This window comes from Canis aureus, chromosome 3 (assembly GCF_053574225.1).
Source record: "Canis aureus isolate CA01 chromosome 3, VMU_Caureus_v.1.0, whole genome shotgun sequence".
NCBI lineage: Eukaryota > Metazoa > Chordata > Mammalia > Carnivora > Canidae > Canis > Canis aureus.
In genome coordinates, this window is record NC_135613.1 from 14,378,125 (window position 1) to 14,395,941 (window position 17,817).

General features: G+C 36.5%; 1 protein-coding gene across 1 annotated transcript in view; it reads left to right on the forward strand.

Annotated features, from left to right (window-relative positions):
• Window positions 1-17,817, forward strand: part of CNTNAP4 (contactin associated protein family member 4) — a 242,322-nt gene that overhangs the window by 139,776 nt on the left and 84,729 nt on the right. The window contains exons 5-9 of the mRNA XM_077890879.1: window positions 946-1,149; window positions 1,706-1,890; window positions 2,701-2,844; window positions 6,039-6,300; window positions 13,351-13,503. Coding sequence (XP_077747005.1) covers window positions 946-1,149; window positions 1,706-1,890; window positions 2,701-2,844; window positions 6,039-6,300; window positions 13,351-13,503 — 948 coding nt within the window. The remainder of the gene's footprint in view (window positions 1-945; window positions 1,150-1,705; window positions 1,891-2,700; window positions 2,845-6,038; window positions 6,301-13,350; window positions 13,504-17,817) is intronic.

The window sequence follows — 17,817 nt, forward strand, 5'->3', positions numbered from 1 at the left end:
AAAAAAAAACTTTGACGTGTGAAATGTAGAAAACACTGCTAGGCTTTCTGAGTATTATCAGTTCTATTTTGTGTCTGTTGTTCAGGGTGCAACTGATTTTGACAGATGTGCTGTTATGTTACTGGTATAACATGACATCTTTTTTCAGATGAACTGAATAAAAGTGATCTTGACAATGAGTAGATAAGACACTGTCAGAAAGCTTAAAAAACATGTCAATGTCATAGTTTTGATACAAATGCAGCTGAACAGCCCTTATAATATCATTAAGTGAGTGTCTTTCCAACGATGTCCTCTAAAGACAGAATGTAGTATTGCTCTTAAATATTATTACTTAGCCACAAAAATAATTGAATAAACCAAAACACAAAGGTCAATGTAATGTATACCTGAGGTGGCATTTGACGAGTCTGATATATGTATGTATGTGTATTTGTATGCAAATGTCTTATTTACAGCATATATGAGAGAATTTTGAGACACCAAAACCATTCTTTCAGGAGCTAAAAATCATGTAACTTCAACACTTCAGGAACATGATTAAAAATACTGATTGTGAAATATGCAAAGTGGTTTTATGGATATTGATCATAACGTTTTTCCTGATTTTCTTTTTTTATTGAATGAAAAGAAATAGCTTTCAATAATATGAGAAAATTAGGAATACATTTTAAGATGTAGATCATTATTTTGTAAATAGGTTAGTAAAGATTAAAATGGAATCAATTCCAGGCATCAAGAGGGAATTAGACATTGGAACTTTTGTTTTCCCTTATGACTGGCTTGGAACTGACTGTATGTGTCTCTGTGTATCCACAATGCCTTATATATTATCTATGTGTGTATAAATATCCACATATAAATATATATACACACATACACATTTAAAATGCTTTAATAAAAGTGTATTTATCCTTTAGAATGATTTTTAATGTCTGTTTCTAGGATCAGAGGTGGTTGATCTTGATGGAAAAAGTTCCCTTCTCTACAGATTTGATCAAAACTCCCTGAGCCCAGTAAAGGATGTTATTTCTTTGAAATTTAAAACTATGCAGAGTGATGGAATTCTTCTCCACCGGGAAGGGCAAAATGGAGATCACATCACGTTGGAATTAAGAAGAGGAAGACTCTTTTTACTTATTAATTCAGGTAAAATTATTTGGTGAAGTGCTTGAAAATCTGGCCATTTGGGTATCATTTCAGTAACTTTATACTTTTATAGCTTCTCTTGTAACAATTAAGGTGCCTTATTTCCATATTCGAGGGCATATATGTACACCAAGTATTGCACTTTCATGTACAAAATGGTTCATATTTTGCAAATTGTACAAGACCCTCATTTGATATTTTTTACATAGTGCCAAGAGAACTACATAGCTATTTTCAAACATCATGAAGAAAGGAATGGGTCATTGAAAAATATTGAGGTAGTAAAAATAATGAGGTTGTAGCAAAGATAAAATTTACATTGCAAATGAATGTATGATGGGAAATACTAATAAAAAGAATTAACAGTGGAAGAAATTACAACAAGGTTGAGAGGATATTATATTCAAACTTCAGGTAGAGCCATACTAGTGTTTTGGATGGAATGCTAGGAAGGAGATTGCAATTATTATGAGAGATGCTGGTCCATAAGGGGAAACTTTTTTTTTTTTTTTTTAAGACTGTGAATAATGGTGCTGTTATTTTTTTCTCTTCTAAGGTGAAGCCAAACCGCCCTCCACTCACACTCTCATCAATCTCACCCTGGGCAGCCTGCTGGACGATCAGCATTGGCACTCCGTGCTCATCCAGCACGTGGGCAAACAAGTTAACTTTACAGTGGATGAGCACAGGCATCGTTTCCATGCCCAGGGGGAGTTCGGTTATCTGGACCTTGATCATGAGGTGTGATAGTTATGTTTCAATTAATACAGACTTGTATGATATATGTGTGGGGTAGCCATGCAAGAGAAAATATACTGTAGGGAGCATCCTTCCCTTCTTTCAGAGTAAATCTTGAGTCTCAGTGAAGTGTTTCCCAAGGTGACCTAACTAACAATGGCAGATTTGGGCATATACTACTGACGCTTCATCTTTCTACCTATGTTAATATACTCTTATACTGAGGGATTTTCTTTTTTACCTGAAATGTATAGTCATAGATGATCACATGTAGGAAATCGCCAAGAGATTGTATTGCCCCAAGTAAATATAGAGTAAATACATGTTTTTTTGTGTGTTTGCTATAGGGGCACCCACCCTTGAGCAGTGTAGATATATGGAGAGGTCATAGTAATGAATTGATTAATTCATTATCAGTTGATTCAGATGCAAAAAAAACCAATGTGTGCCCAGAAATATATATAAAACAAAATGCCATTATCACCAGCTATGTTATTAAACAGAAATTTACCATGGATATAAAGATGCATTTTTATTCATCAACCAATAAACACCAAATCCAGATGTAATTAGTAACTTGTAAGAATAATCAACGTCTAGTGTAAATGAAAACTGAATACATGTAAATTTGTTTTCAAGTCTGCATTTTAATTTTTAAAAAATATCCATATGAAATTAGCAACATGACAGTGTAGGGTGATGAAAAGTTGATTTATCTGTGATGATTAAAACTATAGCTGCTAATCATAATTATTTAAGCAGATTATCAGTAAATCACTAAACAATATTATTGATGCCATTTTTCTTTCTAAGATCAGCTTTGGAGGGATTCCAGCACCTGGAAAATCAGTGTCATTCCCCCATAAGAATTTTCATGGGTGTCTAGAAAATCTCTATTATAATGGAGTAGATATCATTGATTTGGCCAAGCGACAAAAACCAGAGATCATTGCTATGGTAAGAGAATCTTTATGTAAATGAATAAGTGAAACTATGTTATTTTTCCATATAATGAAATTGCTCTACTTTGGATTCCCACTTGATATGATGTTTTAGAGATTACTCTTTTAAAAATTTTCTCTGCTCAGAGAATATGCATGGAGGCGATTAATTGTATCTAAAGGAATTGTAATACACAGGGTATGATTATTTTATTTTTATATGCAGTAAAGCATTTATTTTTACAGTTGATAACTTAATTTTGTGGTGTTATTACTCCAGGGTACTAATTTCTTTTGCTGTGTAACTTCCTTAATAAGATGTTCCCTGACAAACTTCTTAAATAAGCATACCAAGTTCCTGGAATCAGATAACACCCATGTATATTAGAGAGGCATTTGAAAAAGTGTGTTTTGCCATGGTCATTCACAACAAATAAAAAACGAATAGATGGTTACAATACTGCATCTGCCAATCTGTCCCAATAGCAATGTTGGTCAGGCTGCATTATATTCTAATCTGGTGGAAATGCAGCAAATTTTAAATATAACTGTACTGGTCAGGGTTCTGCCAGGGAAGCAGCATCACTATGAGTTTTATGAACAAGGGATCTATTTTAGGACTTGGATCTTAACAATTGTCAGAGGAACTGGAATGTGGAGACCAGCTGTCAGGAAGAAGAGGGAAGCGGAGTGAAGGAAAGCCAGGACGAACTGGAACAAACCAGCTCCTCTGTGATCATCCTTTACTGTGCTTTGTTTGTCATAGACAAAAAATCCTTTGGAAGGAAATGGCTGGCATTTCACTTTTGACTCAAATATCACAGAAGCTCCATTTTCGGCTAACTTTTCACCAGAACCAGACATGGAAGAGGATTCTGGGAAACATGGTTTCAAGCTTAACCAGCTTCGTGATAGAAAAGCAGACACAGAGATCCACTTCAATACATTTCTTTAGTTGTTCAGAATTCAGGATATATAAATGTAAGCTCATGCTTTGTCAGCCAATTCCAAAGCACATCATAGGGAGTATTTATTATTTATGAAAGATTTTATTCCTTATTCTCTGTGTGAATTGTTAGTATTTAAAGGAGTATACCATCAGAAAGATTTTTAGTTATTTTTTTTAATAAGAGGGAAGATGATTTAAAAGGAAAATAAAACTACTGTAGATAGATGTGTGTGCTTCATTGGCAAAAGGAGTTTCCAGAAACTGTTCATGCAACTAACACCCACTTTTCCCTGGCAAGAGGATTTGCTGTTTGCAGGGTAGCAGGCAGCTGCCCAAATGAAGCATCAGACCAAACTGCAGCTGGTAAAATGTTTCCAGTTTCACAAGGTTTGTTAGGTTCTAATTGCCTTTAACATCATGGGTCAGTGTGGTTTACTCTCCCATATTTGTTATTTCATTCCCTGGGACAAGATATTTGTCCATAGTGAAAGCTAATTCACTTTTAACAAAACCGTAATATAACCAAATATTTTTGTTTAACCAAGACCAAATGGTTTAATTCTGATGTGTATCCTTCTATATTAAGTGTATTTCACTGACTTTTCAAATCTGTATTTGGAAAACATGTTAAAGATTACTTTCAAAAAAATATGTTTATCTTCATTTCTGAAATGTTATGTTAAGAGATATGCTTAATTATTTCTAAAAAATTCAGACCTTAAAGTTTTTTTTAAAATCCTTAAATATCTATTTTACTCTACTAGCAGAATAATTTGTATATGTGTGTGTGTAGCATTTTAATGAAAATTTATGCAATTCTAAGGTAACTTGGAGATCTTTTTTAAAAACATTAGATGAGAAATAATACATGTAAATCTGATCATACAGGCAAAATGAAAAGAGAAAGCCAAAAACATTTTAAAAATAAAGGAATGTTGGGGTGCTTGGCTGGCTCATTCAATAGAATGTAGAGACTCTTAATCTTAGGGTTGTGAGTTCAAGCCCCACATTGGGTGTAGAGATTACTTAAAAATATTTTTTAAAAATAAAGAAATGTAAGTAGTACATTATACATTGTAGTGTCCAGTGTAAAACATAAAAGGAAAAATGTGCTACGAATATAAACAGACCATTCTAGGAAAGCTAGTCCAAAGAGCCACAAACTTGTGAAAAATGCTCTGATTTACTGTTGGTCAGGTAATGCAAGATAAATAAAAATGATCTATCACGTTGGCATTTTGTCATTGAACTTGTGCAAACTTAAAAGATCTGTGATACCTATTCCTGCCAAGGATGTGGGGACAAGGATATCCTTGTATATTACCAGTAGAAATGTAGAGTATTTTAACTTCTTTTTGGAAAAGAAGCTGGAAATATTTATTAAAACATATAGGTATATATAGTTCTATTTAGAACCCTCTTCTGTAGAACTGAGAATAGAAACATGTGGAGTTTTTTACTCCAGCATTGCTGCAAGAGGCAAAACTTGGAAACAAAACACATGTACAGTAAGAGGAAAACAACTCAATTGCTGTTGGAACATTCACATAATAGAGTTTTATGCAATCAACAAAAAGAAGGAATTAGGCTTATACCACATAACTCAAAAGAATTTCCATAAGATATATTTTAGTGATAAAACATAGCTCCTATTTTTGTAAAATAAATAATGCTTAATGTGTAGGTATATCATCAATATATATCTAAGTATGTGCTTATGTACATATAACTGAACATAAGACTGAAACTATATATGTATATATATTTTATATATGAAAATAAGAGACCAATGGGAAAGGAGAAAAATATGGAAGGAAAAGCTGTAGCTCCTTAATATTGGGTATGTGATGAGGTGGATTAGAACCAAAGGCAGCAAAGGATGAAGGAGAAAAGAATTTCACCCAGAACCCAGGGAATGGAAAACCAAGAAAAGATAAAAATCAAAGAATTGGCTTAAATAAATTTTTATTGACTTCAATGGCACTGAGTCAGATGCCCTTATAGAAGTTCAGAGCTAGGGAAAAACAGATTTCTCCAAGAACCCAGGGAAAGATTTGCCTGACCATACTATCACCGGATTTTAAGAACCTTTAAGATACATGGCAAGGATTTGAATTTTCATGTTGATAGCAATTTGTTGTTGTTGTAAACCAAGGATAATTTGATCGATAAATGGCCTTTGTGAATACTTCCATTTCTATTACTAAAATGATGTGAGTCATTCTTAAAGCTTTTTTTTTTTTTTTTTGCTTTCTTCTCAGGGAAATGTGTCATTTTCTTGTTCACAATCACAGTCCGTGCCTGTGACTTTCCTCAGCCCCAGGAGTTACTTAGCCCTGCCAGGCTTTTCCGGGGAGGACGAGCTTTCTGCCTCTTTTCAATTTCGAACCTGGAATAAGGCAGGACTTCTGCTATTCAGTGAACTTCAGCTGGTTTCAGGGGGTCTCCTCCTCTTTCTTAATGATGGAAAACTTAAGCTGAATCTCTACCAGCCAGGAAGATTACCCAGTGACATCACAGCAGGTAATAAGTGTATTCCTGCAGGCAGAGCATATGGTTTTGAAAGATTTCATTATCTCTTGGTCCCTTTTCCGTAAAGTCTTGTGCATAACCAAAAATGTAGTATTTGTTTAATAAACGAATACTTGAGTTAATAAGATTATCAGTGCTCTTCCTTACAGGCCCTTGATTCCAATTTCCTTTTAAATATGGCCTAGACACTAGCAGTTCTTATTAACTGAATGATAGGGGAAATAGAAATTTCCTTTCATGACCCTCTTGCCCACACAATATATTCTGAGGAAATGTGTTTTGGGAAAAATGCAAAAGACTTTGAAATGGACCCAAAAGTTTACTGGGCATCTTCAGTGGAAGAACTAGGCTCTGTCTTACACAACTATTAGCCTTATCTGGTCCTTGAGAGAAAAGGAGCGGTCTCTCCTGGATCTATATCTCTGTTTCTATTTTCGTGTGCAATGAAAAAACGAAATGCTTAGTCAAAGTAACTTCACTTGCTCATGTATTCTGTACAGAGTTGGATATATTTGGGGAGGATGAAAAGATTTCTGCAAAGTTCTTATTTGGGCACCAAATGGGATTCTCTCCACTTCTAGGCAATACGGTATCATAATGATTTGAAGTACTATAATTAAGGAGACTATATGAGTATCTGAAAATTAATGTCTAATTTAGGTCAGTGCTTTGGGTGAGGGATATTTTTGTCTCTTCATTAAAATTATATAGCTCTTGACAAGGGATCTCCATCACATTTTCATATATGTGGAATAACACCCAAGCCAACCAACTAGAGGTCACATTGGGGTAAATTGCTACATCAGTTTAATAAATGATCTTTAAAAAAATTTAAAGATACCATTGTATTACTCCTCTATATTAACTATGAGGAAAATTAATAGAATATGACTGGGAGAGGAAAATCAGCCAGATTACAGGTGGAAACTAAATATAGGGAAAACAGGTATACAAATAGATGCACAAATGCATAGACTTTATATCTTTTTTGTTGTTCAATATATCAGTGTAGTTTAAATCTGGGAGCTGAAAGTTCAATATTAATTATAATTTTAAACAGCCACTGTGCTGTGACTTTCTAATGTAATGCTCAAAATGTGGTAGATTTTCAGGCTTGACAAAAGGAAATAAATTAATCAGTGCCATATGAATAATTAATAGGCTCCCTAAAATGAGGGCCTGAAAATGTAAGCTTGTCAGTAATGTGTAGCTTATTGTTATTTATTTGACATCCTAAGAAGTGGTTATATTCATATCCTTCTTTCAACATCTTAAAGAAACTGCTTCGGTACAATGTTACTATAGTGAGCCCCATGAAGTTAGTCCATTTCTAAACACATTACGGATATGAATATTTATTAAATTACTAGGCATAAGTCTATATAGAATACTCTGATTGACTTTTAAAATTTCTAAATTAATGTTTAAATTAATACACAATATAATCCATTATGGCATCATAAGACTCAGTGTGATTGTTTCCAATAAAAAATAATAAAAAAGAGCCTAGACTCTGCATGAACGCCAACATAGGAAAAATTGTTACACTTCAGATTACGCAGGAAGGTTTTGATTTACCAACTCCTCCACCCTCATTTTTCCAGTTGCTTTAAAAATCCCAATTTTGGCCATTTTCAGTGAGGCAGGCACTCTTTGCACTTGAAAACAGACTATGCAAATGGTAGGTGGGTGGGTGGTTCATTGGTTCTCTCATGGGGGAAAGCTTTCACATGTACAATGTTCAAAGATTAAGTCATTTGTCCGGATGTATTTTAATGACTCTTCAAAGGGAATCACGTACTTGTTGATGGGTTTACATCATATTATGGTAAAGCTTTCTATTCTATCAGGGTGGCTCAAGTTTTCTTAGCTATTAAAGATATAAATTACTAATCTTATAAGTTTTAAGAATCAAAATGTTTATAGCTTTTGCAGTGGAATAAAAACTAAATTGTGTTGAGAAAGAACTGAATTGTCCAAATCTTTGAATTAGCAGCATAAATTTTTAATGTGATATGCAGTTTGGCAAATTGTCACTAGGAATTCTTTGAAAATATTGTGTCAGCCTGTATCATATTTGAAATATTAAAGATATTAGTCTAAACTATAAAAGATATCAGCAGTATTACAAAACCCCTCATGACACAAAATATTTCCAGTCTTTGTTGCTTTTATAGATGTCAAAACAAAAATCGTTCAGATGGCATCAAGGACCCAGTGAACAATGTAGTTATATTTTCCTATTTAAAACAAACTTGTTATTGTAGGATTTGAGATTTCTGCTATGATTTAGTGTTTCTGCTGCTGCTTTTGCCTGAAGGTGAAAATCATACCTATAAGCCAGCTTCTTGCTCTTATGGGCAGGGCTGGTGATGTGGGCTTGCAGAATAAGGACGTTTCTAGCATTTTGCCTTTACTAGACCTTCAGGATTCTAGTGGCCCTGGCAGAGGAGCAGCCTGCTTGATTTGTCTAAGCCAAGAGAAGCCTTGTTTTATTCCACTTTCTTCTCTTTCATTGTTGGAATAGTCCTTACCTTTCAGTCTTACCTGTCACTCCCTGAAATTCCCTCTTTCTCCTAAAGTGATTGGCACCAGTAATCTCCATATTTTCATCTTGACAAGAGCTATGTGGTGGCCTGGAACTTTAGTTCTGCTTAGTGAATATAGTTAATGGATATAGGAATTTCTGACACTGTTTCAGAGCACTTAAAGGTATTTAAAAACAGGAAAAGCCCTTCAGTTGCTCCTTGAGCAATAGTCTACATATAACTGCCTTTTGCACCTTTGCAAAGAACCTACCCTGTACAACAGGCTTTTTTTCTTTATACATCTTATTTCATGGATGCCTATTATAGTCTTATGAGGGAGTGATGGTGGCTAAGCTGTCAGAGTTGTTTTTTTTTTTTTTTTCTTGTAGCAATTTAGGGTTAGTACCAGTAGATTGTATACAAGGACCAGATATAAATCGTTTTCCTCCTTCTGTATTTTATGTGTTTATGTGGTTGGACCTGAGAAAGTGAGGAAGAGAGAGAGATGGAAAGACAGAGAAAGAGAAAGAAGGAAGAGGAGGGGAAGAGGAAGGGAGAAGAGAAGAGAGGGAGAGGGAGAGAGTTCTGGTAAACAGTCGTGTTCTCTCTGACTACCTGCAGTTGTAAACACATCTATTTATTATTCTATTCTTCTATTACTCCCTTTAGAGTTGTCCATGCTTTCCACCCAAAGTCCACAGTGAACATACCTGTACTCAAACAAGTTGGATTTATTGCTTATTGCAGCAAGGAGAACACACAATCTAGGGAGCCATGGGTGTGTCTTAATATAAAGTTTTTAAGGATGATTTATTATAAGAGTTTTGGATTGTTAGTTTATTTGGGGGGAGGTTTTGAGGAAGTGGAACATTGCTCTGGATTAAATGCTGCTAAGAAGTGAGGGTAATTGTGTGATGAGTATTCTTTGTAAATCTTATCTAGGATGGAGGAATGAAATAAGGCCAAAGCTGTGATTGGTGTAGGTAAAAATCGGTTGTCATTCATATTATCCAGAAGAGGAAGTTTGGTATCTTTGTGGCTTACACACTAGCCTTGTTATTGCCTGGACTTACACAGATTATAAAGTAGTTTTGACTTTTTTTTTTTTTTGGTCCAATTTCATTGTAATCACAGAGTTACCTTGTCTAATATTGGTGTTCTACAAGAATTGTATTCACCAGGAGAACACCAAGACCTAGCTCTGAGTGCCCCCCAACTTCTCATACCACCAAGGCCTTGCCCAGAGTGCCAAGCCACTTCCTAGCTCTTGGGGGCTGCTTTTCTGTTTTTAAAAAGATAAGGGGACCGAAGTGTCCTGCAGGCAGAGAAGAGTATGGGTTTTAGAATCAGCTTACCAGCTGAACATTACCTTGGATGATTCATTCTTCTAACTTGAGTCTCCTTTTCTCCATATTTCAAACAACCATGATAACAGCAATGTTGAAGGTTAAATATACAATGCATGAATACTAGTTCAATAAAACCTGTTACTATTATTTTATTATTATACCAACAACATGCTCCTCCCCTAGACTCAACATTTAATGAGTGGTGGGAGCAGTCCTAGAATTAGCATTTACTTACCTAATGTCATGAACAAGAAAAAGTACAAATTCTGTGATTCTTCGTCTCTTCTTTTACAGTGATGTGGTCTTTTAAGGTGCTGCCTCTCATCAGACCTAAAAGTGGGAAGGAGTTGTACACTTAAAAAAAATGAATCTAATTTTAAAATTATCCTTTTATTATGTCAAGTTAAGAGAAAAAAATTAAATGGACTTTTCATTGTTTAATTTATGTAATAAATCCCACTAATGGGTAACAAGCCTTCTCATAAGTCAGGTATCTGTCAAAAATGAGGCTTGAGAAGAGCTTTCCAAAGGCTTCCCCACAAACAGCACAACTTTACAACATGCTAGCTAGTTAGGTGGGTGACTTAACTGTGTCAAATGACAGAGTGGCTACCCCAGCAGTCTTTTGCTGTTAATCTGAATTGGCTTCTGTGTTGGCAGAAGAAATTCCAGAGCCTTTGACTATAATCCTGCGGTATGCTTCACCAAGCAGATACCTGCTACTCGAAGTGTGGTCCCTGGACTGTCATTCAGTGAAATATTTGTTTCCTAGAGGAGCATAAAACTTTGGATTAAGTTCAAAGAAACTGTTGGAGCAATATCTTGCTGTGCCATCCAAACCCATGGATGCCAGGCTTTTATGTCTTCTTTAATTTTAGTAACTAACTTTCACTGAATTTTATGAAAGTATCAGGCTGCAATAGACCAGAAGAGAAAATGTTCATCACTACAGGTAGTTTGAGAAGCACTGTCCTGGACCAGTTGAAATCTAAGATAAGATAACAGAAGCAGAGTCATGTTTACAGGCATGCCCAAACTTTGAGAGAACCAATAGGAGGCCTGTGGTTGTGGAAGGAGGGTGGGAAGTGTCCGTAGGTGTGATGCAAAGCTCAGTGCAAGGACTTTCACTCTAAATGTATCATCTTAAAGGAAGCTCTAGATGACAAATCTGGGGCATTTGATTTATTTTAGTCCAATCTCATACCGTCAGGGATTACATAACTCTTCAGTCGTCTATTTCAGAGCCCACTCTTAGAAAATGTGTCTAAAAGTATCTAACCTACATTTTTCATTTTTTCAGGTCTTTCTCATTACCTTTCACAAACCAAGCCAGTTGGGTCTTTGAAAATCTTTTTTCTTCCTGAATGTAGTATAAAAATGAGCTTCGGTGCCCAGGATGGAATTTGCGTTATACCAAATAAATCCAGGGCAAAGAGCTTAATCACCTAAGAGAGCTTCTACACATTTTCTATCTGAAAGCTTGTCAAAAATAGCTGGAGAACTAAAGAAATTGTGCATTGTACATAGTATCAGAAAAGAGACCTTGACCTTTGGGTTTAATAGAGTACTCCTATTTTAGTTTACTAATTTCATCTACAAAATCATATGGTATCAAGTATTCAATGGGTATAAATCTCACTGGTAAATCCACAATGGAGATGCTTAGTCTCCACCTGTCTGCTGATATTCTGTCATAGAGCCCTTGTAGACTTAATTCCCTTTAAGAATGAAAGGGCTAAGTCATCTCATGGATTCATGAAAATAGAGCTGCATTGGGAGGGATGGGAGATTGTTTTTTAGAGGTGATGAGAATACTTTGATTTTTGATTAATGCAATTTTTGGTCATATATATATAATATAAAAACGAATAAAACCCACAATTTTCCATTATGCAAAAATTGCTATTTATATAGAGATATTTCCTTTCAGCCCTTCTCCATATTTATACAAAAGTAGGAATATCATTAGAATTGTATATATGTAATTAATTCTCATTATTTGCAATAATTACGTTGTATAAAGTTGTGAAAGTTGAATTAGTTAATATTAAACTACCACTCCTAGGGGAATTAGGGATTAGGTTCCTGTGATCTTCTGGCCACAATATTTTTGTCCACCAGTCAATAAATAACCTTGCTTTATGTGTGATTTTGGTTAAAGATACCATATTTAACATATATTTTGATTCATTAACATTGAACTCATGGCCAACTGCACTATAACCAGTGCCTGAATGACATTCATCGAGCATGTGTATTTTCTCTGTGAGGCACAGCACAGCCTTCTTGCATTTGAAACACCAGAGAGTACTTCATCACTATGCCTGAGGTCTTTTAAAATGGCAAAATCACCAACCAAAAGCACAAAAATCTGAGAAACATGTTTACATATGAGAGCTGAAATAAACATTTCATTATTTAGCCTCAGCTGGAAACATGTGTCTGTCAACTCCATTTTTTTTCACTACTCTGTGCATTTCTGTGAATGATTTCAAAGATGCCCTGAGTATTGATTTTGGGGTTATAAATAAATTATGGTGAGTATGTGAATTTGCAAATGTGGAATCTACACACTATGAGGATCAACTATGTAAATGTGGTTTTAGACACTGGTTTGTTTTTTAACTTCATGTTATATGGGAAAACTTTGTATATTCCTTATAATAGTTTTTGTAATGATTGATACTGCTAAATATACAATATTATAAAAGGTGACTACACAAAAATGTAAAAAAGCAGATAAATCATTTTATTGGATCTAACCTAGAATTTTGAAAAATATTTATGCTCTTCCCAACCCTCCCCCCTGCCCCCGTAAAAGGTAAATTATGCTATAGAAGCTGAAAACTAAAAAAAAAAAAAAAAAAAAAAAAAAAAAAAAAAAGGAAGCTGAAAACTATCCCTGCCAAATAGTTGAAAGAATTTAACCCCTTAGGACTTTATCCAAAGTTGGGGATTTTGTTCTCTTTACTGAGGCCCTAAGAAAGAAATAACCATTTCTACAAGAGGGTACCCGCTTGCTTCCTTTTCCTGTCTTTCTGTTTCCTTTTATTAGTATCTGAGTGCTGCACTTGATTGGGTGATGCATATATTGTTTCTAACTAACTGCTTGTACTGTTCACTGTTGAGAGAGATCTCTTTTTAACTGATTTTGCCTCCCCCAGGTGTTGTTGGATTAAATGATGGGCAGTGGCATTCCATCTCCTTATCTGCCAGAAGGAATCACTTGAGTATGGTGGTAGATGGCCAAGTGGCCTCTGCTGCTTCTTCCCTGGGGCCTGAGCAGCTTTATTCAGGTGGTACCTATTATTTTGGAGGTAAGAGAAGGGGTGAGGCCATACGGGCAATTGACCCATATTTGCAGTTATTCCTCCTTTTCTTTTGTCTTGGAGATGTCATTATGTTTTAACCAATTCAATAGTATGGAATAATTTCTCACTTGCTGTGAACATGGAAATGTTAAGTGGATCAAGATGACCAACTAGGACCTAAGATTCATTTCTAATATTCATGTTTACAATTTCTACAATGCGAATGATTGCAAATAGACAACCCTCTTCACTTCTTTCAAACTTTGTTATATTTTCCTAGTGTTCAGTGGCCCTTATATGGCTTTTTCAGATTTTATGGGCTGATTTTATTACAGTATTTTCCTGAACATGGCTCTTAGCTCCTCTGGAGCATCCTTATTGCTTTTCTACTGCCCAATGCAGAAGGACAATATTATGCCAATGGCAAGTAATCTAACCTAATTAGCCATAGAAACCTCTGTTCATTGCTAAGTAATAATGCACTGATACATTTGATGAAATTAAGGCATCAACCTTCAATATCAGGCCACCTCTCTAAGAGAACAAAAACAAATGAAGTGTATACCTGCCCTGGATGTTTGATTGAACAAAAAGCTTGGAAAAGAAAACCTTGGAAATGGAAATGAATCTTTACCACTGGAAAATTAAAATAAAATGTGATTTGCCACTAGAAGGGCAAAATTGTTAAACTGGCAGTAGTAAGACTTCTTTCTAATCATGACTTGGAATGTTTCTTATTGCTGTTATTTGGAATGTTAATAGTCACCTCTGTCTAGAATCCCTTTTGAATTTGGTGGCAGTAGCCCAGTCTTTATTATTCATCAATAAAATACAAATTCCTCCCTAAGAATTGATGGTAAGCACATAGATCATACATCTTTTATCTGATAGTAAGAGCAAACACACACTTTCTGTGCTACCCAGGGAAATGGTTCATACGGGGTTCCTGTCGTAACTTAAAAGGAAACTTTCATGGTGTCTGGAGCCCTTGAGTTCCTCCAAATGAAGGAGGATGTCCTCAAATTCCTTGCAGCAGGAACCAACTTGGGAGGCACCAACCTTGACTGCCAAATGGAACAACAGTGCTTTTACAGAAGGAGAGGTGATGGAGTCTACGTCATGAATCTGAGGAGAACCTGGGAGGAGCTTCTGCTGGCAGCTCGTGCCATTGTTGCTGTTGAAAACCTAGCTGATGTCGGTGTCCTCTTGTCCAGAAATCCTGGCTCGTGCACTGGGCTGAAGCATGCTGCTGCCACTGGAGCCACTCCTATTGCCACCGCTTTACCTCTGCAACCTCCGCTAACCAGATCCAGGTGCCCTTCCGGGAGCCGAGACTTCTGGTGGTTACTGGTCCCAGAGCTGACCACCAGCCTTTCACAGAGGCTTACGTTAACCTTCCTACCATCACTCTGTGTAGCACAGAGCTCTCCTCTGTGCTATGGGAACCTTTCCATCCCATGCAGAACAAGGGAGCTCACTTAGCGGGTCTCATGTGGGGTACGATGGCCCAGGAAGTTCTGCGCATTCGTGCACCGTTTCTGATGAACACCCATGGGGCAGCTGTGCCCGATCTCTGCTTCTACAGAGTTCCTGAAGGTACTGAAAAGGAAGAGCAGGCCGCTGCTGAAAAGGCTGTGACCAAGGAGGAATTTCAGGGTGGAGGGACTGCTCCAGCTCCTGGGTTCACTGCTGCCCAACCTGGAGTCGCAGGCAGCTCTGGAATGCGGGCAGCTTCTCTGCTGAAGACTGGAGCAGCTCCCCCTGCTTGGGCCTCCAAATGGGTAGGAACAACCTCTGAATGGTCTTAAGCTGCTCTTCTGCAAAGGCAAGCAAAATGGAAATAAGGCTGATGGAAAATAAACAGTTTCGGGGGGGTGGGGGGGAGGAACAAACAAACAAAACCCCTGCATAATCCGTTACTGTGAATGGCAGCATAGTGGCAACAGTCTTGAAAGATGTAATTACCTCCTTTAGTGAGATTTGTTCATTTTGAACCAAGCTGTTTATTAAACCTCATGGAATATATGATTGATTTCATGGCAATCCATAGGAACACATTCCTTTAACAAATGGTTAGATATAGAGAACAAATTAACTAAGAGCTTTCACTTCAAAGGAAAAGATTTAGAAGCACTAAAAGAGATTTTACAAACAGGCATGTTGTTAAATGTGGAAAAAAAGACTAGATAAAATGAATAGACTGGATAAAAGTGTAAATCATGAAAATAGAATCCTGATTCTTAAAGTATTTTGCATCCTTCCTGTTCATATTTAATGATGCCTACCTATTTTTTGAGGAAATTTTTCCTATTATTCATTCTGTCATATTTTATGGTGAAATATATCCATGTGCACCCTATAATTTTGGTTGTTTTTATTATGATGCAAATGATATACACTATTTTTTAAATAAACTTTTAATCTTTGAATAGTTTTAAATTTATGAAAAAGTTGCAGAGATAGAGAGTTCCCCTATTCCCCATACCAGTGTCCGCGGTAGTTCAAGTCTTATATCATATATACATTTTTTTTTCATATATACATTTTAAAGAGTACTAATTACGATACTATGCATATCTACATGTGCATTTCCCAGCTTAGAAAGATAATATCATCAACATTCATTTGGTCCTCCATGGTCCTATCTCTTCATTATAAACATTATCTTGAATTTAAGCTTTATTCTCCCTCTCATGTTCTTTATAATTTGGTGTCTATTAAAGTGTTTCTGAGTTCCCAACCAATATATTGTGGAAGCTTCCATCATAAAATTCAATCTTCAGGACTTAAAAAAAAGTCACTGATCTCAGGTTTACTTAGGTATCTCTGTTTAATCAGTCATCTCAGTTGGTGTCCTTCAGTATCTAGACATTTTGGGCACGAGATTCTACTGATCACTCAACACACACCCTACATACTCTAGTACACCCTTACATTTACAGGGCTGGGAACAAGGGGCCCAAAGAAAGCAGGAGGCCTTCTGCTGCCCTCCTTCTCCCTCCTCTTCTCAAACTTGTTGTCCAGGGACTGGTAGAGGAGGTCCATCCTTCTGGAAGTCCACTTTAGGGTTTTAGGTTGGCAATTCTGGATTCTGGGAGTGGACTTGAGGAGAGTGGGTGTCAACTCTTCCCAGTTTTAGCACTGGACACCCTGAGTCCCAAGGCAAACTGTCAGTTGTTGGCCCTAGAAGACCTTCTGCTCTGCTCTGTGTGTGTGAGAGCCTCCCATGTTACTAGGATCCATATTATCTAGGTGGAAGGCTCTTCTTAAGTTGCCAATTCTTCGACCAGTTTATCTTCAAGTAAATAAATATCCCATGTTCTGAGATCAGTTCTCTTCCACTTCTCTCTTAATTCACCTGTGGCTTTCCAGTGATCTTATCATTCTCAAGTCTGCCTAACATGGCTGCAGTCTCCTCCACCAACCTGCATTGTATTTCCATTCTAGGAAGTTCCATTCTAGGAAGAGAGACAGTCATCCTGGGAGGGGAGCTTCTCAGAAACCACAGTGTTCTGCATATGCCACACGAGACTCCATTATCTGTCCATCCTTTTCTACTTTTTCTCCCTCCAACTGAGTGCTTTTCAAAAATTCAGACTTCATTGTGGTGCATTGTGCTCAGCTTTTATCATTTATAAATTGTAAATTTTAAATCTGTGTTCTCCAGGTTGAGGACAGATAAATGTCTAATTTCTGCAGTATTACCCCATGTGATCTTTGTGCTCTTGAATAACACCCTGTGCAGCACAGACAAGCACTAGGCCTTGTGCAGTATTTCCACCCTCACTTGCGTAAATCAGCCATTATCCATCCAGTGAACAGACTGGACCACCATGAAGCCAAAGCTGACATCTTACTTCTGGTGTGGTGACATTGAGTGATAATTTATCTGTCATCCTCGGGGGGTGTTTCACATGCCGACCGCCTCCAGTAATGGATTAATTAATTAATTAAGCATTTAGTATTCCCAAGAAATCTTCATATTTTAGAACTCCTATCTCAGACAGGTTCAGTACTGAACTTTTCTCTGCTATTGCATTATATTAGCTTGTGGTTGCCTGTTATTGTAGACTAATGAGGCGAACCTGGCTTGAACCCTTCTTTATTCATAAAATCTCTTGCTTATTAAACATTGTAGCCAGGAATATGAAGTGCCTCGTGATATGACGATGTGCTTTCTGTAAAGTTCCGTAATCTTTCTTTGTCACTGCGTTTGCTTAGTTTTATTCCCTACAGGCACATTGTACAATTTATTTTATTCTGAAATGGTTTGAAATGTGTCAGGAAACACTACCTGGAGAAAAGGAGATTAGCAGAGCT